Below are 21809 nucleotides of genomic sequence, written 5' to 3'. Positions count from 1 at the left end.
TTTATTTTGTTGCTTAGATTAGGAAAAAAATTCTCTTTTTGTTTAGAGTCTCTTTTTATTGTTGTGTTAGAGTCTTAGAATCCTTATTTTCTTTTTAAAAATCTTTTTCAAAAAAATAATTTTTCTATTAAATCCTGTGCCAAACTTTAAGTTTGGTGTTTTCTTGTTGATTTTTCTGTGTTTTTCGAAAATTTATTTTGGTTTTCTAAAAATTTTAAGTTTGGTGTTCCTTGGTGTTCCCCCTCCCCCCCCAAAATTTTCGAAAATAAGAAACCTCAGATCTAAAAATTTTAAATCCTGTGTTGTCTTATTGTTTTTCTCTCTCCTTTAAAAATTCATATTTTTATTTCAAAATTTAAAACATTTTTCAAAAATCATCATATCTTTTTCAAAATCTCCTAACCACTTTCTCTCTCCTCACTTTTTCGAAAATCTTTTACTCATTTTTATTTATTTTATTTTGATTTATTTTATTTTCGAAATAAATTAATAAATAAATAAATAAAAATATTTTCTCTATTTTACATCATCTCCCCTTTCTCCATCATGGACCTAAGTGGAAATGAACAGTCCAGGAGGACTCTGGGGTCATATTCTAACCCTTCTACTGCTTCATATGGGAGTAGTATCTGCATACCCTCTATTGGAGTCAGTAGCTTTGAGTTGAATCCTCAGCTCATTATCATGGTGCAGCAAAGCTGCCAGTATTCCGGTCTTCCACAGGAAGAACCTACAGAGTTTCTGGCACAATTTTTACAAATTGCTGACACAGTACATGATAAGGAAATAGATCAGGATGTCTATAGACTATTACTGTTTCCATTTGCTATAAAAGATCAAGCTAAGAGGTGGTTAAATAACCAACCTAAGGCCAGCATAAAGACATGGAAACAGCTGACAGAAAAATTCCTGAATCAATATTTCCCTCCAAAAAGGATGACACAGCTAAGGCTGGACATCCAAGGCTTTAAACAAGGAGATAATGAATCTCTTTATGATGCCTGGGAGAGATACAGAGAGATGCTACAAAAATGTCCCTCTGAAATGTTTTCAGAGTGGGTTCAGTTAGACATCTTCTACTATGGGCTTGCAAAAGGAGCTCAGATGTCTCTAGATTACTCAGCTGGTGGATCTATCCACATGAGAAAGACAATTGAAGAGGCTCAAGAGCTCATTGATACAGTTGCCAGGAATCAGCATCTGTACCTAAGCAGCAACCCTTCCATGAATGAAGAGGTTAAAACAGTAACTGCTGAACTCAGTCCTGTAAAACAAGCTGCTGAATTCAATCAGCAATTGGACTTTCTAACAAAGCAGCTAGCCAAATTTAAAGACAGGTTACAAGAGACAAGGATGGCTAATATACATATGGACGAACAGTTTAAGCAAACAAAGCAGCAGCTGTCAAGGCAAATAGCAGAAGAATGCCAAGCAGTTCAACTAAGAAGTGGGAAAACATTAAATACCCCACCTCAAGGCAGCAAAAAGCTAAGAAATGAGCAAACCACCCAAAATTCACCTGAGGACAGTAAGAGCCCAGGGAAAAGTAATTCTGGAACTGAAACGCCAGAAAATTGGTGGAAGGCTGGCACTGAACGCCCAGACCATGCTCAGGACTGGCGTTCAACGCCAGAAACAAGGCAGGACTGGCGTTCAACGCCAGAAATGGGCAAGGATCTGGCGTTGAACGCCCAAAATGGGCAAGATCTGGCGCTGAACGCCCAAAATGGGCACAGTTTTGGCGTTCAGACGCCAGGAGCAGACAAGGAGCTGGCGTCCAGTTTCACTCCAGCTTCTAACTCTGGCACTCAATTGCCAGTGAGGGATCAGACACACACAAATGCTGATAACAACCCCTCTAGAAAGGCTTCTTCAACCACTTCTGTAGGCAATAAACCTGCAGCAACTAAGGTTGAAGAATATAAAGCCAAGATACCTTATCCTCAAAAACTCCGGAAAGAGGAGTAGGATAAGCAATTTGCTCGCTTTGCAGATTATCTCAGGACTCTTGAAATAAAGATTCCATTTGCATAAGCACTTGAGCAAATACCTTCCTATGCCAAGTTCATGAAAGAGATCTTGAGTCATAAAAAGGATTGGAGAGAAACAGAAAGAGTTCTCCTCATTGAAGAATGCAGTGCAGTCATTCTGAAGAGCTTTCCTGAAAAGCTTAAAGACCCTGGGAGTTTTCTGATACCATGCATATTAGAAGGTAATTGCACCAAGACAGCTTTATGCGATCTTGGGGCAAGCATCAACCTAATACCTGCATCCACTATCAGGAAGCTTGGCTTAACTGAAGAAGTTAAACCAACCCGGATATGTCTCCAACTTGCTGATGGTTCCACTAAATACCCATCAGGCGTGATTGAGAACATGATTGTCAGAGTTGGGCCATTCGCCTTTCCCACTGACTTTGTTGTGCTGGAAATGGAGGAGCACAAGAGTGCTACTCTCATTCTAGGAAGACCCTTCCTAGCAACTGGACGATCCCTCATTGACGTCCAGCAGGGGGAAATAACCCTGAGAGTCAATGATGATGAGTTCAAGTTGAACGCTGTCAAAGCCATGCAGCATCCAGACACATCAACAGACTGCATGAAAGTTGATCTTATTGACTCTTTGGTAGAAGAGATCAACATGGCTGAGAGTCTCGAATCAGAGTTAGAAGACATCTTTAAAGATGTTCAGCCTGATTTGGAGGATTCAGAGGACATAAAAGAGCCTTTGAACTTTCTTCTGAAAGAGGAAAAACCTCCTAAACCCGAGCTCAAGCCATTACCACCATCCTTGAAATATGCATTTCTGGGAGAAGGTGACACTTTTCCAGTGATCATAAGCTCTGCTTTAAATTCACAGGAAGAGGAGGCACTTATTCAAGTGCTAAGGACACACAAGACAGCTCTTGGGTGGTCCATAGGTGACCTTAAGGGCATAAGCCCAGCTAGATGCATGCACAAAATCTTATTGGAGGATAATGCCAAACCAGTGGTGCAACCACAGAGGCGGCTAAATCCAGCCATGAAAGAAGTGGTGCAGAAAGAGGTCACCAAAATTACTGGAGGCTGGGATTATTTATCCTATTTCTGATAGCCCCTGGGTGAGCCCTGTTCAAGTCGTCCCAAAAAAGGGAGGCATGACAGTGATTCATAATGAAAAAAATGAACTGGTTCCTACAAGAACAGTTACATGGTGGCGCATGTGTATTGACTACAGAAGGCTCAATACAGCCACCAAAAAGGATCATTTTCCTTTACCATTCATAGACCAGATGCTAGAAAGACTAGCAGGTCATGATTATTACTGCTTTTTGGATGGCTACTCAGGCTATAACCAGATTGCAGTAGATCCCCAGGATCAAGAGAAAACAGCATTCACATGTCCATCCGGAGTGTTTGCTTATAGAAGGATGCCATTTGGGCTATGTAATGCGCTTGCAACCTTCCAGAGATGCATGCTCTCTATTTTCTCTGATATGGTGGAAAAATTTCTGGAAGTCTTCATGGATGACTTCTCAGTATATGGACACTCATTCAGCTCCTGCCTTGATCACCTAAAACTTGTTCTGAAAAGATGCCAAGAAACCAACCTAGTTTTAAACTGGGAAAAGTGTCACTTCATGGTGACTGAAGGAATTGTTCTTGGGCATAAAATCTCAAACAAGGGAATAGAGGTGGATCAAGCAAAAATAGAGGTAATTGAAAAATTACCACCACCTGCCAATGTTAAGGCAATCAGAAGCTTTCTGGGGCATGCAGGATTCTATAGGAGGTTTATAAAGGATTTTTCAAAAATCGCAAAACCTCTAAGCAATCTGCTAGCTGCTGACACGCCATTTGTGTTTGACACAGAGTGCCTGCAAGCGTTTGAAACGCTGAAAGCTAAGCTGGTCACAGCACCAGTCATTTCTGCACCAGACTGGACGTTACCATTTGAGCTAATGTGTGATGCCAGTGATCACGTCATTGGTGCAGTATTGGGACAGAGGCATGACAAGCTTCTGCACGTCATTTATTATGCTAGTCGCGTTCTAAATGATGCCCAGAAAAACTACACAACCACAGAAAAAGAATTACTTGCAGTGATTTACGCCATTGACAAGTTCAGATCATACTTAGTAGGATCAAAAGTGATTGTGTATACTGACCATGCTGCTCTTAAATATCTACTCACAAAGCAGGATTCAAAACCCAGGCTCATCAGATGGGTATTGCTTCTGCAAGAGTTTGATATAGAAATAAGAGATAGAAAAGGGACAGAGAACCAAGTGGCTGATCATCTATCACGGATAGAGCCAGTAGAAGGGACGCCCCTCCCCTCTCTTGAGATCTCTGAGACGTTTCCAGATGAGCATTTGTTTGCCATTCAGGAAACACCATGGTTTGCCGATATTGCAAACTATAAAGCTGCAAGGTTCATACCCAAGGAGTACAACAGGATACAGAAGAAAAAATTAATTACTGATGCAAAGTACTACTTGTGGGATGAACCTTATCTCTTTAAGAGATGTGCAGACGGAATTATCTGTAGGTGTGTGCCTAGAGAAGAAGCACAGAGGATCCTGTGGCATTGCCACGGATCTCAATATGGAGGCCATTTCGGAGGTGAGCGAACAGCCACCAAGGTCCTCCAATGTGGCTTCTATTGGCCCACACTCTATAAAGATTCCCGAGAGTTTGTACGTAACTGTGACAGCTGCCAAAGGGCTGGCAATCTGTCTCATGGTTACGCCATGCCTCAACAAGGAATCTTGGAAATTGAGTTGTTCGACGTATGGGGAATTGACTTCATGGGACCTTTCCCACCATCATACTCAAACATTTATATTCTGGTGGCAGTTGACTATGTATCAAAATGGGTTGAGGCTATTGCCACACCCAACAATGATACTAAAACAGTGCTGAAGTTCCTCCAGAAACATATCTTTAGCAGATTTGGTGTCCCTAGAGTACTAATCAGTGATTGGGGCACTCACTTCTGCAATAAACAGCTTTACTCTGCCATGGTTCAGTATGGAATTCGCCACAAGGTGGCCACTCCATATCATCCACAAACCAATGGGCAAGCTGAAGTCTCTAATAGAGAATTAAAGAGAATCCTGGAACGGACAGTAAATACCCGTAGAAAGGATTGGGCACGGAGCTTGGATGATGCTCTGTAGGCTTACAGGACAGCATTCAAGACCCCTATAGGGACCTCTCCATACCAACTCGTGTATGGTAAGGCATGTCACCTGCCCGTGGAACTGGAACATAAGGCCTACTGGGCAACCAGATTCCTAAACTTTGATGCCAAACTAGCAGGAGAAAAATGATTACTCCAGCTAAATGAGCTAGAGGAATTCAGATTCACAGCTTTCGAAAATGCCAAGCTTTATAAAGAAAAATAAAAAAAGTAGCATGACAGAAAGCTGTCATCTAGAATCTTTGAACCAGGACAGAAGGTTCTGTTGTTTAACTCTAGACTCAGGCTATTCCCCGGGAAACTGAAATTCCGGTTGAGGGGACCATACGTGATTACAAGTGTATCACCATATGGTTATGTGGAGCTTCAAGATATTGATTCTGATAAGAAGTTCATTGTCAATGGACAGAGAATCAAGCATTATCTTGAAGGCAACATTGAGCAAGAATGCTCAAGGCTGAAGCTAGATTAAAAGCTCAGCAAGGTCCAGCTAAAGACAATAAAGAAGCACTTGCTGGGAGGCAACCCAGCCACGGGGCAACAATCCTCTAAGCATTTTGCCCTATTTTTTATTTTTATTTTTATTTGTTTATATAAAGTTCACTGACACTAAGGTGAGGAATCATTTACAGAAGACCTCGGCACACAAAACAGAGAAAAAGAGCTCACTGGCAAGAAAACGCCAGTAAAAGTGTATTTTGGGCGTTCAACGCCCAAAATGGGCATCCACTGGGCATTGAACGCCAGTAATGGTAGCAATCTGGGCGTTCAACGCCAGAAATGGGCACCCACTGGGCGTTGAACGCCAGTAATGGCAGCAGCTGGGCGTTGAACGCCCAGGAGAGCAGCATTTGGGCGCTGAACGCCCAAAACAGGCAGTGTTTGGGCGTTCAAACGCCAGGATAGCAAGGAGGAGCCAAATTCATTTTTCCACACGTATTTCCATTCTAATTTCAAATTTTATGTTTCAATGCATGATTTTTACATGAACATGTTAAGAACCCTGATTTCTAAAATCCTTAATTTCTAAAAATCCCTCTTTCCAAATTCAATCAAACTCTTTTCAAATCTTTTCTGAAAACAAATCTATCTTTTTCACTCTAAAATCTTTTCAACTAATCCATATCTTTTTCAAATCTCCATATTATCTTTTTCAAAATTCAGATTTATCTTTTTCAAAAATCTATCATATCTCTTCAAAATTAAACTATATCTTCTATCTTATCTTTTTCAACTCAATCTTTTTATCTTATCTTTTCCAATTTTTCGAAAACCCACCCCCCATCCCTTTAAATTTGGGTTCGGCCTCCCTCCTCCTCCATCAACAATTGCACCTAGCTCTCCTTCTATCCCTCTCCTTTCTTTTCTTTTGCTTGAGGACAAGCGAACCTCTAAGTTTGGTGTGTTTATCCGAGATCACTAAGATCATGGCTCCTAAAGGAAAACAACCCACTCCAAGAGGCAAGAAAGAGAGCGTTCCAAAACCACTTTGGAATCAAGGGAAGTTCTTATCTAAAGAACATTCAGACCATTATCTTAAAATAATGGGTCTGAGATCAGTGATTCCGGAAGTTAGATTCGATCTGAAAGAAGATGAATATCCGGAGATCCAGGAGCAAATTCGAATCAGGAACTGGAAAGTCCTAGCTAATCCTGAAACGAAAGTGGGAAGGAACATGGTCCAAGAGTTCTATGCTAATATGTGGCAAACTGACAAGCAGAAACTATCTGGAACTGCCTTCTATGACTATCGGACCGTGGTCAGAGGAAAGATTGTTCATACCCACCCTGACAGAATCAGGGAGATCTTAAAGCTACCTCAGCTAAAGGATGATCCAGATTCCTTCAACAGGAGGATGATGAGAGCAGACATTGGCCTGGATAAGATTCTAGAGGACATATGTATCCCTGGAGCCAGGTGGACCACCAACACAAAGGGTGTCCCAAATCAACTCAAGAGAGAGGATCTCAAACCAGTCGCCAGAGGATGGCTAGACTTCATTGGGCATTCTCTGTTTCCTACCAGCAACCGTTCTGAAGTCACAGTTAAAAGAGCAGTGATGATCCATTGCATCATGATGGGAAAGGAAGTGGAGGTTCATCAGCTGATTTCAGCTGAACTCTACAAAATTGATAACAAAAATTCTAAAGAGGCCAGGTTGGCTTATCCAAGCGTGATTTCTCTGCTCTGCAAGGACGCTGGAGTAAGGATGGGAATAACTGAGTATATCTCAATTGAGAAGCCAATCACCAAAGCATCAATGAAAAAACAACAAGCACAGGATGATCCCATCAAGAAGAGAGCACATGAATTCCTCCCAGAGATCCCTCAATCTGAATACTGGGAGTATCTTGAGACGTCTGTTACCAAGATACGGGAAGCTATGGAGCAAATAATAAAAGAACAGAAGGAACACAGTCAAATGCTAACCTATATGTTTAAAGAACAAGAGGAGCAAGGGCGTGACTTAAGGGAATTGAAGCGCCAAAAGTCTTCTCTTGTAGGACCAAGCACCCCAAGGATCAGAGGAACCCCCGTTCCCCCAGAATAAAGGTTGTTAATTTCCAATTTCTGCCTTAACTCTGTGACAGTGTCCTTATAGAAGTTTACCTTAGGAGTCATATAATAGTAATTAGTATCTATTTTGATTTTATCTCCAATTAAGCTATAGTTTATTTTTTCTCATCATCAGCAAACATGAATAAAGTAGTAGATTTTTTGAATAAGAGGCAATAAAATTTCGAGTTTTAATAAGAGAAATTCTAATTAGTTAAATGTGGTGGCAATGCTTTCTGTCTTCTGAATGAATGCTTGAACAGTGCATATGTCTTTTGAATTTATTGTTTAAGACTGTTAAATATGTTGGCTCTTGAAAGAATGATGAACATGAGACATGTTATTGATAATCTGAAAAATCATAAAAATGATTCTTGAAGCAAGAAAAAGCAGCGAAGAACAAAGCTTGCAGAAAAAAAAAAGAGAAAAAGCAAGCAGAAAAAGCCAAAAGCTCTTAAAACCAAAAGGCAAGGGCAAATAAAAAGGATCCCAAGGCTTTGAGCATCAGTGGATAGGAGGGCCTAAAGGACTAAAATCCTGGTCTAAGCGGCCAAACCAAGCTGTCCCTAACCATGTGCTTGTGGCGTGAAGGTGTCAAGTGAAAACTTGAGACTGAGCGGTTAAAGTCAAGGTCCAAGGCAAAAAGAAGAGTGTGCTTAAGAACCCTGGACACCTCTAATTGGGGGCTTTAGCAAAGCTGAGCCACAATCTGAAAAGGTTCACCCAATTATGTGTCTGTGGCATTTATGTATCCAGTGGTAATACTGGAAAACAAAGTGCTTAGAGCCACGGCCAAGACTCATAAAATAGCTGTGTTCAAGAATCATCACACTGAAATAGGAGAATCAATAACACTATCTGAATTCTAAGTTCCTATAGATGCCAATCACTCTGAGCTTCAATGGATAAAGTGAGATGCCAAAACTGTTCAGAAGCAAAAAGCTACTAGTCCCGCTCATCTAATTAGAATCTGAGCTTCAATCAAAAACTCTGAAATATTATTGCTTCTCAACCTATTAGTCTTCTATTTTATTTGTCTAGTTGCTTGAGGACAAGCAACAGTTTAAGTTTGGTGTTGTGATGAGCGGATATTTTATACGCTTTTTGGGGTTAATTTCATATAGTTTTGAGTATGTTTTAGTTAGTTTTTAGTCTATTTTCATTAGTTTTTAGGAAAAATTCATATTTCTGGACTTTACTATGAGTTGTGTATTTTTCTGTAATTTCAGGTATTTTTCTGGCTGAAATTGAAGGAGCTGAGCAAAAATCTGATTCAGGCTGAAAAAGGACTGCTGATGCTGTTGGATTCTGACCTCCCTGCACTCAAAGTGGATTTTCTGGAGCTACAGAACTCGAAATGGCATGATTCCAATTGCGTTGGAAAGTAGACATCCAGGGATTTCCAGAAATATATAATAGTCCATACTTTGCACAAGGATAGACGACGTAAACTGGCGTTCAACGCTAGTTCTCTGCCCAATTCTGGCGTCCAGCGCCAGAAAAGGATCAAAAGCTGGAGTTGAACGCCCAAACTGGCACAAAAACTGGCGTTCAACTCCACAAATGGCCTCTGCACGTGGATTGCTTAATTCTCAGCCCCAGCACACACCAAGTGTGCCCTAGAAGTGGATCTCTGCATCATCCATCATAGTTTACTCATTTGTTGTAAACCTAGGCTACTAGTTTAGTATTTAAACAACTTTTAGAGACTTATTTTGTATCTCATGACATTTTAGATCTAAACTTTGTACTCTTTGACGGCATGAGTCTCTAAACTCCATTGTCGGGGGTGAGGAGCTCTGCTGTGTCTCGATGAATTAATGCAAGAAATTCTGTTTTCCATTCAAACACGCTTGTTCCTACCTAAGATGTTCATTCGCGCTTAACTGTGATGAAGGTGATGATCCGTGACATTCATCACCTTCCTCAAACCATGAACGTGTGCCTGACAACCACCTCCGTTCTATATCCGATTGAATGAGTGTCTCTTAGATTCCTTAATCAGAATCTCCGTGGTATAAGCTAGAACTGATGGCGGCATTCATGAGAATCCGGAAAGTATAAACCTTGTCTGTGGTATTCCGAGTAGGATTCAATGATCGAATGACTGTGACGAGCTTCAAACTCGCGAGTGCTGGGCGTTAGTGACAGACGCAAAAGGATGAAGAATCCTATTCCAGTATGATCGAGAACCGACAGATGATTAGCCGTGCTGTGACAGAGCATGTGAGCATATTCTCCACTGAGAGGATGGGATGTAGCCATTGACGACGGTGATCCCCTACATACAGCTTGCCATAGGAGGACGTACGTGCGTGAATTAGAAGACAGAGGAAAGCAGAGATTCAGAAGACAAAGCATCTCCAAAACTCCAACATATTCTCCATTACTGCATAACAAGTAACCTTTAATTTATGCTCTCCTGGTTATTCGCAATTCAACTGATAAACATAATTGACTTCCTGACTAAGGTTTACAAGATAACCATAGATTGCTTCAAACCAACAATCTCCGTGGGATTCGACCCTTACTCACGTAAGGTATTACTTGGACGACCCAGTGCACTTGCTGGTTAGTGGTACGAGTTGTGAAAAGTGTGATTCATAATTCGTGCACCAAGTACCCGTTACTTTCTTACCATCCGGATGAGGTACTAGTGTCCAAACCTCATTCTTGTCGAATTGGGCAAGCTCTTCTTGCATTGCTTTGACCCATGAGGGATCTTCAAGAGCTTGTTTGACATTGTTGGGCTCCATTTGTGACAAGAGGGCAATTGCTTGGTTCAGATTGCCTTTTGGTTGAGGATCTTGTTATTACGCCTTGAGAGGGATCACCAATGATAAAGTCATGAAGATAACCCCTCATAGACTTCCATTCCCTGGGCTTCCGGAGTGGTGTTGTGCTTTGATGAACTTCTGGTGGTCTCACTATTTCAGTTTCTTGTGCCTGCTCAGGAGACAAAATGGAAATGTCTCCTCCAATCTGACGAGACAAAACTAGACTGGTAGATTCTTCATTTTGAGCAGATTTGGAATTTTCTTCACTGGTTCCTTTATTGATAACATCTTCACAATCTGTATCATCTTCTATCATAGCACTGGGAATTGAATTAGAATCACAAAAAGTAACATGTATGGATTCCTCTATGGCCCTATGTGCTTTGAGATAAATCCTATAGGCCTTGCTAGTGGTGGAGTATCCAACAAACATCCCTTCATAGGATTTTGGATCAAATTTACCAAGGTTTTCTTTATTGTTAAGTACAAAGCATTTGCATCCAAAAACATGAAAATACTTAAGATTTGGAGGGGTTCCTTTCCATAGCTCATATGAAGTTTTCTTCAACCCTTTTCTAACAATTGTCCTATTCAAAATGTAACAAGCTGTATTTACAGCTTCAGCCCATAGAAATTTAGGAATCTCATTCTCACAAAGCATGGCCCTAGTCATCTCTTGAAGGCTTCTATTCCTTCTCTCAACCACCCCATTTTGTTGAGGGGTTCTAGGGCATGAAAAGTTATGAGCAATTCCAAAGTCATCACAGAATTTTTCAAAGTCTTGGTTTTCAAATTCTCTTCCGTGATCACTTCTCAAATGGGCAATTTTTAAATCTTTTTCATTTTGGATTTTCTTGCAAAGGGTTGAAAATGCATGGAAAGCATCATTTTTATGAGCAAGAAAAAGTACCCAACCAAATCTAGAGTAGTCATCTACCACAACAAGACCATAGTGTTTACCTCCTAAACTGAGTTCTTGTTGGAGAAAAAAGATCAATGTGTAACATCTCTAATGGCCTTTTGGTTGAGATTCCATCTTTTGGTTTAAAAGAGAATTTTACTTGTTTGCCCAATTGGCAAGCATCACAAGTAAGATCCTTATCAAATTTGATATTTGGAATTCCTCTAACCAAATTTTTCTTAACTAGCTTAGAAATTTGGTACATGCTAGCATGACCCAACTTTCTATGCCATAGCCATTTTTCAGATTCAAGAGAAGTAAAACATGTTACATTTTGTTCTTTCAAGTCATCAAGAGTCAATCCATACACATTATTGCACCTTTTAGCCTCAAATAAAATATCCCTAGATTTTTCACAAACAATCAAACACACAAATTTTCTAAAAATAACTTCAAAACCTAGATCACACAATTGACTTACACTAAGTAAATTATGTTTCAAACTATTTACAAGAAGAACATCATTTATACAAGATGAAAAGCTTTTACCAACTTTCCCAACAGCCACAATCTTTCCTTTAGCATCGTCACCAAAAGTGACAAATTCTCCATCATATTCATCAAGCTTTATGAAGAAGGTTGTCTTTCCGGTCATATGCCTAGAGCATCCGCTGTCCATATACCACATATTCTCCTTCCGTTTGGATGCTAGGCATACCTACAAAACAAACTCAAGTGACCTTAGGTATCCAAATTTTCTTGGATCCTTTCACATTAAACCATCTCTTGTATCCTAAACCATTATAATAAAAAACAACCTTGTAAACCTTATCACCAATCATCCTCTCACCAAAAAAGCATTGAATGGGAAATTGTCCATTTCGGTTGCATAGCCTACAAAACCTTGGAGTTGCTATTTTGTTAAAGCTTGTTGGGTTTTGAAACCTTGTATTATTGGAAGATGAAGCAATGTTTTCAAAGTAAGGTTTCTCAACAGATTTATGGAACCCCAAGGCAGCTTTATCATAAAGAGATTTTTGACTAGCCAAGATTTGATTTAGATTTTCAGAACTTTGAGTGAACTTGGCTAAGTCATCTTTAAGTCTTTTGACCTCTTTAAGCAACTCTTCATTTTCTTTAAAACAGTTTACATATGCAACAACTGAATGGTCACTTTCACAGTTCCTAAGTTGGGCTTTTAGCTGCTTATTTTCTTCAACAAGTTCACAAGCAGTTTCGGCCTCCCTTACTTTTTCTTTGAGAAAATTGTTTTCTGCTTTAAGGATGGTGATTTGTTGTTCAAGATCTTGATTATCCAGCAAAAAGCATCTTATTTTTTCAGAAAGATGATCTATCATAAGATGAAGAGATTCAGTGTCAGGGTTAGGGATGATTACCTGTTCAACGTGGTCAGCCATAAGGCATGGTTGAGACTTTGTTTCAGATTCTTCATCGTCTTCAGAGTCATTTTCCAGATCTTCCCATGAAGCCATCAGTCCCTTTTCCTTTCCTCTCTTCGGCTTTTCTTCCTTCTTCAACTTGGGGCAGTCAGATTTGAAATGCCCCGTCTCCTTACAGTTGTAGCAAGTCACCTTGTTGAAATCTTTCTTCTGTTTTCTTGAACTGCCTCCTTTACCTCTCTCCTTGAGCTTCACCATTTTCCTGAATTTTTTGGCAAACACAAATTCATTTTCAGATGAGTTATCACTGGATTCATCATCCAGAGGGTTAGTAACAGATGAGCAAGCTATTCCTTTCTTTTTTGAATCCTTTTTCAAATAGGTGTTTTCAAAAGCAAGTAAATTTCCTCTCAAATCATCATATGTCATGGAGTCAATACCACTACTCTCAGAAATAATTAATGCTTTTGTTTCCCACTCTTTTGTGAGATATCTCAACACTCTTCTCACTAGCACAGATTTAGGATACTTGATTCCCATAGCATCCAAGCCGACAATAATGGTGTTGAAGCGCTCAAACAGCTCATCAATGGATTCTCCTTCCTTCATTGCAAACATTTCATACTCTCTGTTTAACATATCTATCCTGGTCTTCTTTACAATGGTGGTTTCTTCATGAGTAATTAGGAGTTTGTCCCAGATTTCCTTTGCTATTGTGCATCGTGATACTCGTCGGTACTCCTCGAAGCTGATAGCACAGTTGAGCAAGTTGATAGCCTTGGCGTTGAGCTCAACCTTCTTTCTGTCTTCTTCAGTCCAGCTTGCTTCTGGTTTAGGAGTGACAACTCCTTCGGCACTTGTTACGGTTGGATATTGAGGATCTTCAAGGATAATCTTCCAAAGTTTGTAGTCCACTGCTTGCACAAAGATCTTCATTCTCTCCTTCCAATAGGTGTAATTTTCCCCATTGAAAAGAGGAGGTCTGTTGCTTGATTGTCCTTCGGTCAGATTGTAGGACACCAGATTTAAGCCACTATTTTCTGCCATCTGGATCTTTACTCCAAGTTGCAAAGCTTGATCTCTTAGAGACCAAGCTCTGATACCAATTGATGGTTATCAGTGGCTAAGAGAAGGGGGGTTTGAATCTTAGCCCCCTTTTCACTTGACAATACTTGCTGGCTTTTGAAACCACTTCTGGAAACTTTTTGTCTTTTTATCTCGTAACTAGCCACGAGACTTTTTCTTTTGTCTCATCCCCAGCCACGAGACTTTTCTTTTTGTCTCGTCAGTCAGCACGAGATATTTTCAGTTTTATCTCTTGGGCAGCAGAAATAGAAATGGAGTAGAAGAGAGAGAGATTTACACCAAGATATATCTTGGTTCAGCTGCTAAGTGCAAGGCAGCCTACATCCAGTCTCCATCACAACAATGATGGAATTTCACTATAATCATTTTTTATTACAAACACCAATTCTCCCTAGGAACTACCCTTCCTATCTGGGACAAGTCCAGAATCTAATCCCAAACTGAACTTGACTTGGTCACTGCCAAGCTTTCAACTGTAAAGTGCTAACCCAACTTACAAGGGGATTCCCACAGAATCATGAAACACAACACAGATGTACAAAGAAACTCTAAGGACATCTATGACTTTTTCTTTTAATTTTGCACTCTCTGTCTTTTTCTGCTCTATGGTTTTTTCATACAAACCTCACTGTTTGCCTTTTTCCATGAGACTCAAGACATGACAAAATTAAACAGAAAAATTATAAAATGAAGAACATTGAAGGAGAAGAACTTCTGTTAGCTTAGGTAGCTATGAGAACTCTGTGCCTTGCACTCTCACTCCTTGAATTAAACCCTGACTGTTCACCCTTACTTATAGGGAGAAGCCTTCAAGGTTGAAACCAAACAAACCAAGCCAATCTTCTTCTTCTTCAAACAGAACCGGTTCGGCCAGAGAGAGAGAAGGGATAACTCATGCAAAACCCAACATGCAATTACCTCTAGTCCTTCCTTGGTCACCAATCTTCATCAATCCGAGCCCTTCATCCTTGCCTTGCTTTCCAAGATGAACTTCTGGCCCTTGATGCTTCATGATGATGATTGCTTCATCTGCTCCAATCTCTGCCTCTCCCATTACGTAGCCACTGTAGCTACCTCCTGTGGTGGTTGAGCAGAATCAGAGACAAGCCATCCTCTCCAAAGATTTTCTTCTCTGACCGAGATCTTCTTCAACCATTTTTGGTATGGAGAAGCCAAGATCTCATCACAAAATCTTACCACAAGTGAATGAGAATCTTAACCACAGCATACTTTGAGTTTGCTTTTTCTTGCCATCATTGTGATGGTCTTTGTTGCTTGTTTTTTCTTTCGGTGTCTAGCCATAGCCTCCATGCTTTCTCTGTGTTTGATATGACCGAAAGAGAAGAGAAATAAATGAGAGAGAAGAAAAAGAAAACACTTAAGTGATCTTTACAAATTAATAAAAGAAATGATTTGCTTTTAGTGAAGCTAGGAAAGAGAGTGAAATGAATTAAATTATTTCGAAACCCAAGCGTAGAAGCGTGTAGAGCACTTAAGGCTATCACATCATTTCTTTACTTTCTCTTTCCATTTTCCAAAGTCTGCATTAATTGAAATAAAACAAAATTTGAAATCCATCCAAAGATGAGTTTGATTTCCGTGGAAGCATGCATGGATCTCCTTCTCTCTTTTTATCAATTGTGGACCAAGCTAATGGATCTTTCTAACAAAGTTGATTTGGGCTAATTAAGATCAATTCTGTCCCAATAACAAGAATAATAATTCAGCCACAACAAACAAAACATTTTTGCATAAATGCTGAATGTATTTATAAAACACTTGGGCTTGCAATCATTTTTCTTTTATTTTTGGCCCAGTCAGAACCTGTATAGCAAAAATAAATTTCATCACCTTATATGAATTAATATTTTTTGCAATTAATTAAATTAATAATGTTTAGTCATCACAAATGTTATTTTAGAGTTTTCCAAACTCATCAATGTCTTAAAAGTAATGTGAATAAACTTATTCATTTATTTTTATATATTAAGAATAGATAGATTTTTTTTCTTTATTTGTTTATTTATTTATGTTTTTGGTTCCATAGTACATGGTATCTTACATATTTGAGACCATTTTGACCATTATTAGCGATTTCATATTTGAGTTGGAAAAATCAATGCTAAAAGAGTTGATTTTTTAAAAAATAAATAAATAAATGCTGAAACATGATCGCTTTCAATAAGACAATACTCATAATTTTAAAAAAATAAATGAATAAAGAGATTTTTACCCTATTTGATATTTATGATGAATAAACAAACTCTAATACAAGTATACCACGTGCGATTTACTTTTCCAAATAATACTGCTATGATGTCCTTGAAAGACCGGTTTCTTAACTATCTTGTCAAGCCTTGAAATTATTTACAACGAAGCCAGCCAATTAGATTACACAACCACCACGACTAATCTTATAGCAGGTTTATGTTGAGGTAACATAAGGTCATCCTTTAATATCTGTTTGGTTGAAAACTATATTCCTGATTTATTTGAAACATGAACTTTCTTTGTGATGGTTAAGATTTGATCTGACATAATCTATCACTAATTCATTCCTAAAATCTCCAACCCATTCATTAATGATGCTTATGGGGTCACTGGTTTTGCTACTAGCACTTTTTTCCACTTGCACTTCCTTGGACACCATCTCCTCTTCCTACATCCTTAATGCCTCCGAAACTTTAAGCTCCAGTAATGGTTTGTTCCACCTTGGATTTTTCACCCCTACTAACTCATCAACCTTTTCATCCTACCTCGGTATCTGGTTCATGACCAAACCCTCTGTCGTATGGGTTGCCAACAGGAACCAACCAATAACTGATTCTTCATCTTCTGGGCTGCTCAAGATATCAAAGGATGGAAACCTTGTTGTGACGAACTCAAAAAGTGTGGTCCTTTGGTCAACAAAGGCCTCCAATATTTCATCTAACACATTAGCTAAGCTTCAAAACAACGGCAACCTTGTGTTGCAAGAAAACTCCACAGGAAGGATCCTGTGGCAGAGTTTCCAACACCCCACAAACACTTTCCTGCAGGGAATGGAACTCGGTACCGGTAACATTAGCGGGGAGAGAATAAAACTGACTTCGTGGAGAAGCCTCCAGGATCCATCCATTGGAGAATTCTCAGTGAGTCTTGAACACCTGAATATCCCGGAAGTGATGATATGGAGAGGGAGCCAACCTCACTGGCGCAGTGGTCCATGGAATAGTCAAAAGTTTCTTGGCATACCTGACATGAGAAGCAACTTTCTTTCAGGGTTTTACTTAGGTGTGGAAGACATGGATAATGGAATTACTAATTACTATCTTGCTTACAACTACTCAAACAATCCTGATTCTGTATACTACTACATGTTGAGTGCTGATGGAAACCTACATGAAACATATTGGGATCATGAAAAGGGAGAATGGCTCGACTCGTGGTTAGCTATAAATTCAGAGTGTGATGTGTATGGCAAGTGTGGAGAGTTTGGAATTTGTGATTCTACTAGATCTCCGATTTGCAGCTGTTTGAGAGGGTATAAGCCAAGGAATCCTGAGGAGTGGAATAAACAGAACTGGAGCAGAGGTTGTGTTAGGAAGGAACCTTTTCAGTGTGAGAATGATGGATTTGTGAAGTTGCAGAATGCCAAGGTTCCAGCCTCTATCAAGTGGTCGTCTACCGCGATTGGAAACGACTGCAGAGGCCAGTGCTTGGGGAACTGCTCCTGCACAGCATATGCATATGATGCTGGCACTGGTTGTATGGTGTGGACTGCAAACTTAACTGACATACAAAGCTTCTCAGCTGGAGGAATTGATCTTTACATTCGAGTTCCCAATTCAGAGCTTGGTACCCTCTTTTATTTCTTTGTTGTTTGGACTGTGACAATCTTGTTATCCATATCAAACTGATGAATTTGTTGCATATGACATCCAAATCCAAATGGTTAACAGGTGAAGACAAGAAAAATGTCACAGTGGTCATTGCAGTGCCAGTCATAGTAGGAGCCGCTATCATTCTCATCTGTGCTTATATCTTCTGGAAAAGGATTCAAATCAGAGGTCATATCTCTAATTCTACTGCCTCATAGACTTAAATCAAAGACATGTGCTTCGTATGTTTGAAAATGTGGCCTAATTGGAATCGAACTAATTTCACTCAACATAGTGGATTTATACTCATCCTATAATTAATCACTTTTCCAAAGCAGCAAGTGCTTTCAATACAGATTTTCTTTGTATAGAATACTAATATTGCTTTATTTTCTTAGTGATATGGGAAATACTATATGCTTTTCCTATTAATATTAATAAGATGCAGATTGTTTATCATTTTGAATACAGAGAAAGCGAAAAACAATGACCTAGTGAAATTCCCAGAGCTTTCCCAATTTGAGTTTAAAAGACTTGTTGCTGCAACAAATAACTTTAATCTATCAAATAAGCTAGGGGAAGGAGGTTATGGCCCAGTATATAAGGTATGTTGGTTGGTAAACATTGAATTTCACCATGTCCCAAATCATGAATTTTAATTCCTAATAACTTCTAAAACATTATTTCAGGGAACATTGGAAGATGGACAGGAAATAGCAGTTAAAAGGCTTTCAAGATCGTCCGGGCAAGGATACGAAGAATTTATGAATGAGGTTATGGTAATATCAAAGCTTCAACATTTTAATCTCGTTAGACTTTTTGGATGTTGTATAGAAGGAGATGAGAAGATTTTGATCTATGAGTACATGCCAAACAAAAGTCTAGATGCATATATGTTCGGTGAGTTCCTGCAAACCATCTCCACTTTATTACATACCAAAGATATACTAAGATGAATCATGGAAATAAGGTGAAAAGGAAAAGAGGCAGTAAAATTGATTGTGAATCTCTTTAAATATATAGTCTTTTATTCTGTTAAGTTGTTTTTTATTCATATTTTATCAGACAAATGATAATTCTATCCTTTTAATTGCATGACAGATCAATCACAAATACTGAATTGGGAAAAACGTTTCAGTATAATTGAAGGAATAGCAAGGGGCTTGCTTTACCTTCACAGAGATTCTAGACTAAGAATTATACATAGAGATTTAAAGATGAGTAACATATTACTTGATGAAGAGCTAAATCCAAAAATTGCCGATTTTGGCATGGCAAAGATTTTTACACGGACTCAAGATGTGGTCAATACTAGAAGGGTTGTTGGAACATAGTAAGAATTTTTTTCTACACTATTCGTCTGAAATTTTATAATGACAGTTAAGAATAATAACTTTAAAATTTCTGCAGCGGTTATATGTCACCAGAATACGTTATACAAGGACTATTTTCGGAAAAGTCTGATGTATTTAGCTTTGGTGTTTTACTGCTGGAAATTGTTAGTAAGAGAAAAAATAGCAGCTTTTATGAAGATGCTGAATCTTTGAATCTTTTAGGATTTGTAAGTCTCTTAAGCTAGTTACCTTATTCTAAGAATTTCTATTTTGACTTTAAAGCTTAACAACTAACACATGCTTGTTAATGTTTGCAGGCATGGAATTTATGGAATGCAGATAACATTGCATCTCTTATAGATCCAGAAATATCAAGCTCATGCAACAAAGAAGATATAATGAGGTGCATACATATTGGTCTTTTATGTGTACAAGAGCTTGCAAGAGATAGGCCTACAATGACTTCAGTGATTTCAATGCTTAAAAGTGAGACAATCAATCTTCCTCCTCCAAAACAGCCAGCATTCATTCTAAGGCAGACTATACTTGATATAGAATCTTCTCTTACAAATAAGGAATTAGGTTCTATCAATAATGTGACCATAACAAATATTCAAGGAAGATAAAAATACTTTGTTTGGTATACGGCAAAATTCTGAACAATAAAAGTGAAAACTCAAAACAGAAAACTGTCAAGATTTTAGTTAACGCTGATAGCTTGCAGCTACCTAATAATTGTTGTTTAGTCCGTTATATCTGAACTGAAATTTTTAAAGAACCCAAAAAATATGCATGTGGCTAATTGGCTATGATTTCATCATCGTCATCATCTCTCATATCGGGCCAACAAGCCTATTTGTATTTCAACATGTATTTTATACTGGTGACTGATTTTGGTGTACACGTAGCATATTCGCTTACGACTTATGAAAATGGTCAGTGCACAAATTTTTTTTCTAAAATACTATTTATTATATACAATTTATAAAAGAAATAATTTGTTTGCTATTTTCAAGAACTCAAGATCTCTTAGTTTAGTTATAAACTACTTATCATCTTAACTAATTTCATTTTTATTATTTTTATACACATTTGATAAATAAAACAGTAAATGAATTGATACACTAGTTATATATAACTCTCAGAAGGTTTCTATCCCATAAGAATGCAATTTGTAAGTCTTTTTTTTTTTTTGGTTTAAATTTACCTGGGAGCTTAATTTTGATAGACAATGTAAAAGTACCCATCAATTGATGATTCATGACAGAGACGATGACTAGAAGTATTAGATGCCGGGGTTGACGTGCCAATAGAAAGAAACAATATAGCTACGTCGCTTGATCACATCTCAACTTTAATCTATTTGTATTTTACAGAGTCTATTTGACCAGTTTAATTAACAAATAATAAACAAAAATTGTGTATTTCTAACGACTGGACCCCCAAGATCATTGTGACACAATCAATTGACTTTAATAAAGTAATTAGGAATAATGAAGGATCATCTTCATCATCTGCTTCCTAACTCTCTAATTTGGATCAACATCTGATTATGGAGCTAACGAGACATTTCATAGACGTAACCGTTTTGGTCTTACTATCCATGAACGTTGGAAATTCCAGAGACACTATCACACCCTCAGATCCCCTAAATGGACCAGAAACTTTAAGCTCTAATAATGGCATGTTCCACCTTGGATTCTTCACGCCAACAAACTCCTCCTACCTCGGAATCTGGTACATGTCGAACCCTCCTGTGGTGTGGGTTGCCAACAGAGACCAACCTATAAAGGATTCTTCTTCTGCTTTACTCCAAATATCTCAGGATGGAAACCTTCTTCTCATGGATAATGCAAACAACAGTAGGATTCTTGTTTGGTCAACAAACCTCTCCAATATTTCATCCAACACAACGGCGCAGCTTCTTAACACCGGCAACCTTGTGCTGCAAGAAAACACCACAGGAAGGTTCCTATGGCAGAGTGTCCAACACCCTACAAACACGTTATTGCAGAAAATGCAGCTCAGCACAAACAGGATCACTGGTGAGAAAGTAAAACTCACTTCCTGGAGAACTCCTCAGGATCCATCCATTGGAGACTTCTCCTTGAGTCTCGAAGGCCTTAGTAGCCCTGAAATGGTCGTCTGGAAGGGAGTTCAACCTTACTGGCGTACCGGTCCGTGGAACGGTGTAACTTTTCTTGGAATACCTGGAGATAACATAAACAATCTTGATGGATTTTACTTGGAAAAATCGTATGATGATAACGGCACTTACTATCTTTCTTTCACCTTTGCAAATCAGTCCTTGTTGTTGATCTGTGTGTTAACAGCCGATGGAAACATGAAAGACTATTATTGGGATTATGGGAAGAGAAATTGGTCAATCGTATGGACAGCTATTAACTCAGAGTGTGATGTTTATGGAAAGTGTGGAGTATTTGGAATCTGTGATCCACAAGTGAACCTATTTGTAGCTGCTTAACAGGGTTTGAACCAAAGAATGCTACTGAATGGAATCGGCAAAATTGGAGTAGCGGTTGTGTTAGGAAGAAAGCTCTTCAGTGTGAAGAGAATGGGTTGTGAAGTTGCAGAATACTAAGACACCAGACTTTGTAGAGTGGTTCTCTCCTACTGAATATGATTGCAGAACTCAGTGCATTGGAAACTGCTCTTGTGAAGCATATGCATATGATGCTGGTATTTATGC

The 21809-nt window shown here is 38.8% G+C and overlaps 2 protein-coding genes across 3 annotated transcripts; both read left to right on the top strand.

The window, feature by feature from the left end:
• The first annotated feature begins 16229 nt into the window (after positions 1 to 16229).
• LOC112786726 (G-type lectin S-receptor-like serine/threonine-protein kinase At1g11330) lies at positions 16230 to 19826 on the top strand. Of its 2 annotated transcripts, XM_025830096.3 has the most exons (7): positions 16230 to 17742; positions 17847 to 17954; positions 18237 to 18370; positions 18455 to 18665; positions 18867 to 19098; positions 19176 to 19326; positions 19417 to 19826. In XM_025830096.3, the coding sequence occupies exons 1-7, from the start codon at positions 16488 to 16490 to the stop codon at positions 19723 to 19725; spliced, it is 2400 nt and encodes a 799-aa protein (XP_025685881.1). In that variant the 5' UTR covers positions 16230 to 16487; the 3' UTR covers positions 19726 to 19826. The 2 variants fall into 2 exon arrangements, with proteins under 2 accessions (XP_025685881.1, XP_072085226.1); XM_072229125.1 differs by lacking the exon at positions 19176 to 19326 and having other exon boundaries at positions 16332 to 17742.
• A 695-nt stretch (positions 19827 to 20521) lies between these two features.
• LOC112786650 (G-type lectin S-receptor-like serine/threonine-protein kinase SD1-13) lies at positions 20522 to 21758 on the top strand. Its single transcript, XM_025830015.3, has one exon. The coding sequence runs from the start codon at positions 20652 to 20654 to the stop codon at positions 21582 to 21584; it is 933 nt and encodes a 310-aa protein (XP_025685800.1). The 5' UTR covers positions 20522 to 20651; the 3' UTR covers positions 21585 to 21758.
• Positions 21759 to 21809: the final 51 nt, after the last annotated feature.

This window comes from Arachis hypogaea, chromosome 20 (genome assembly GCF_003086295.3).
Source record: "Arachis hypogaea cultivar Tifrunner chromosome 20, arahy.Tifrunner.gnm2.J5K5, whole genome shotgun sequence".
NCBI classification, from domain to species: Eukaryota; Viridiplantae; Streptophyta; class Magnoliopsida; order Fabales; family Fabaceae; genus Arachis; species Arachis hypogaea.
The sequence above is the reverse complement of the archived record's forward strand: the minus strand, read 5'-3'. Positions and strand labels throughout refer to the sequence as shown.

What these genes read in the sequence shown, in the direction of transcription:
- LOC112786726 (XM_025830096.3), top strand. Translation starts at nt 16,488, where the DNA reads ATGATGCTTATGGGGTCACTGGTTTTGCTACTAGCACTTTTTTCCACT. An exon ending in GTTATGGCCCAGTATATAAG is followed by an intron (nt 18,371 to 18,454) that starts GTATGTTGGTTG and finishes ACATTATTTCAG; the next exon opens with GGAACATTGGAAGATGGACA. An exon ending in CTTTGAATCTTTTAGGATTT is followed by an intron (nt 19,327 to 19,416) that starts GTAAGTCTCTTA and finishes TAATGTTTGCAG; the next exon opens with GCATGGAATTTATGGAATGC.
- LOC112786650 (XM_025830015.3), top strand. Translation starts at nt 20,652, where the DNA reads ATGGAGCTAACGAGACATTTCATAGACGTAACCGTTTTGGTCTTACTA.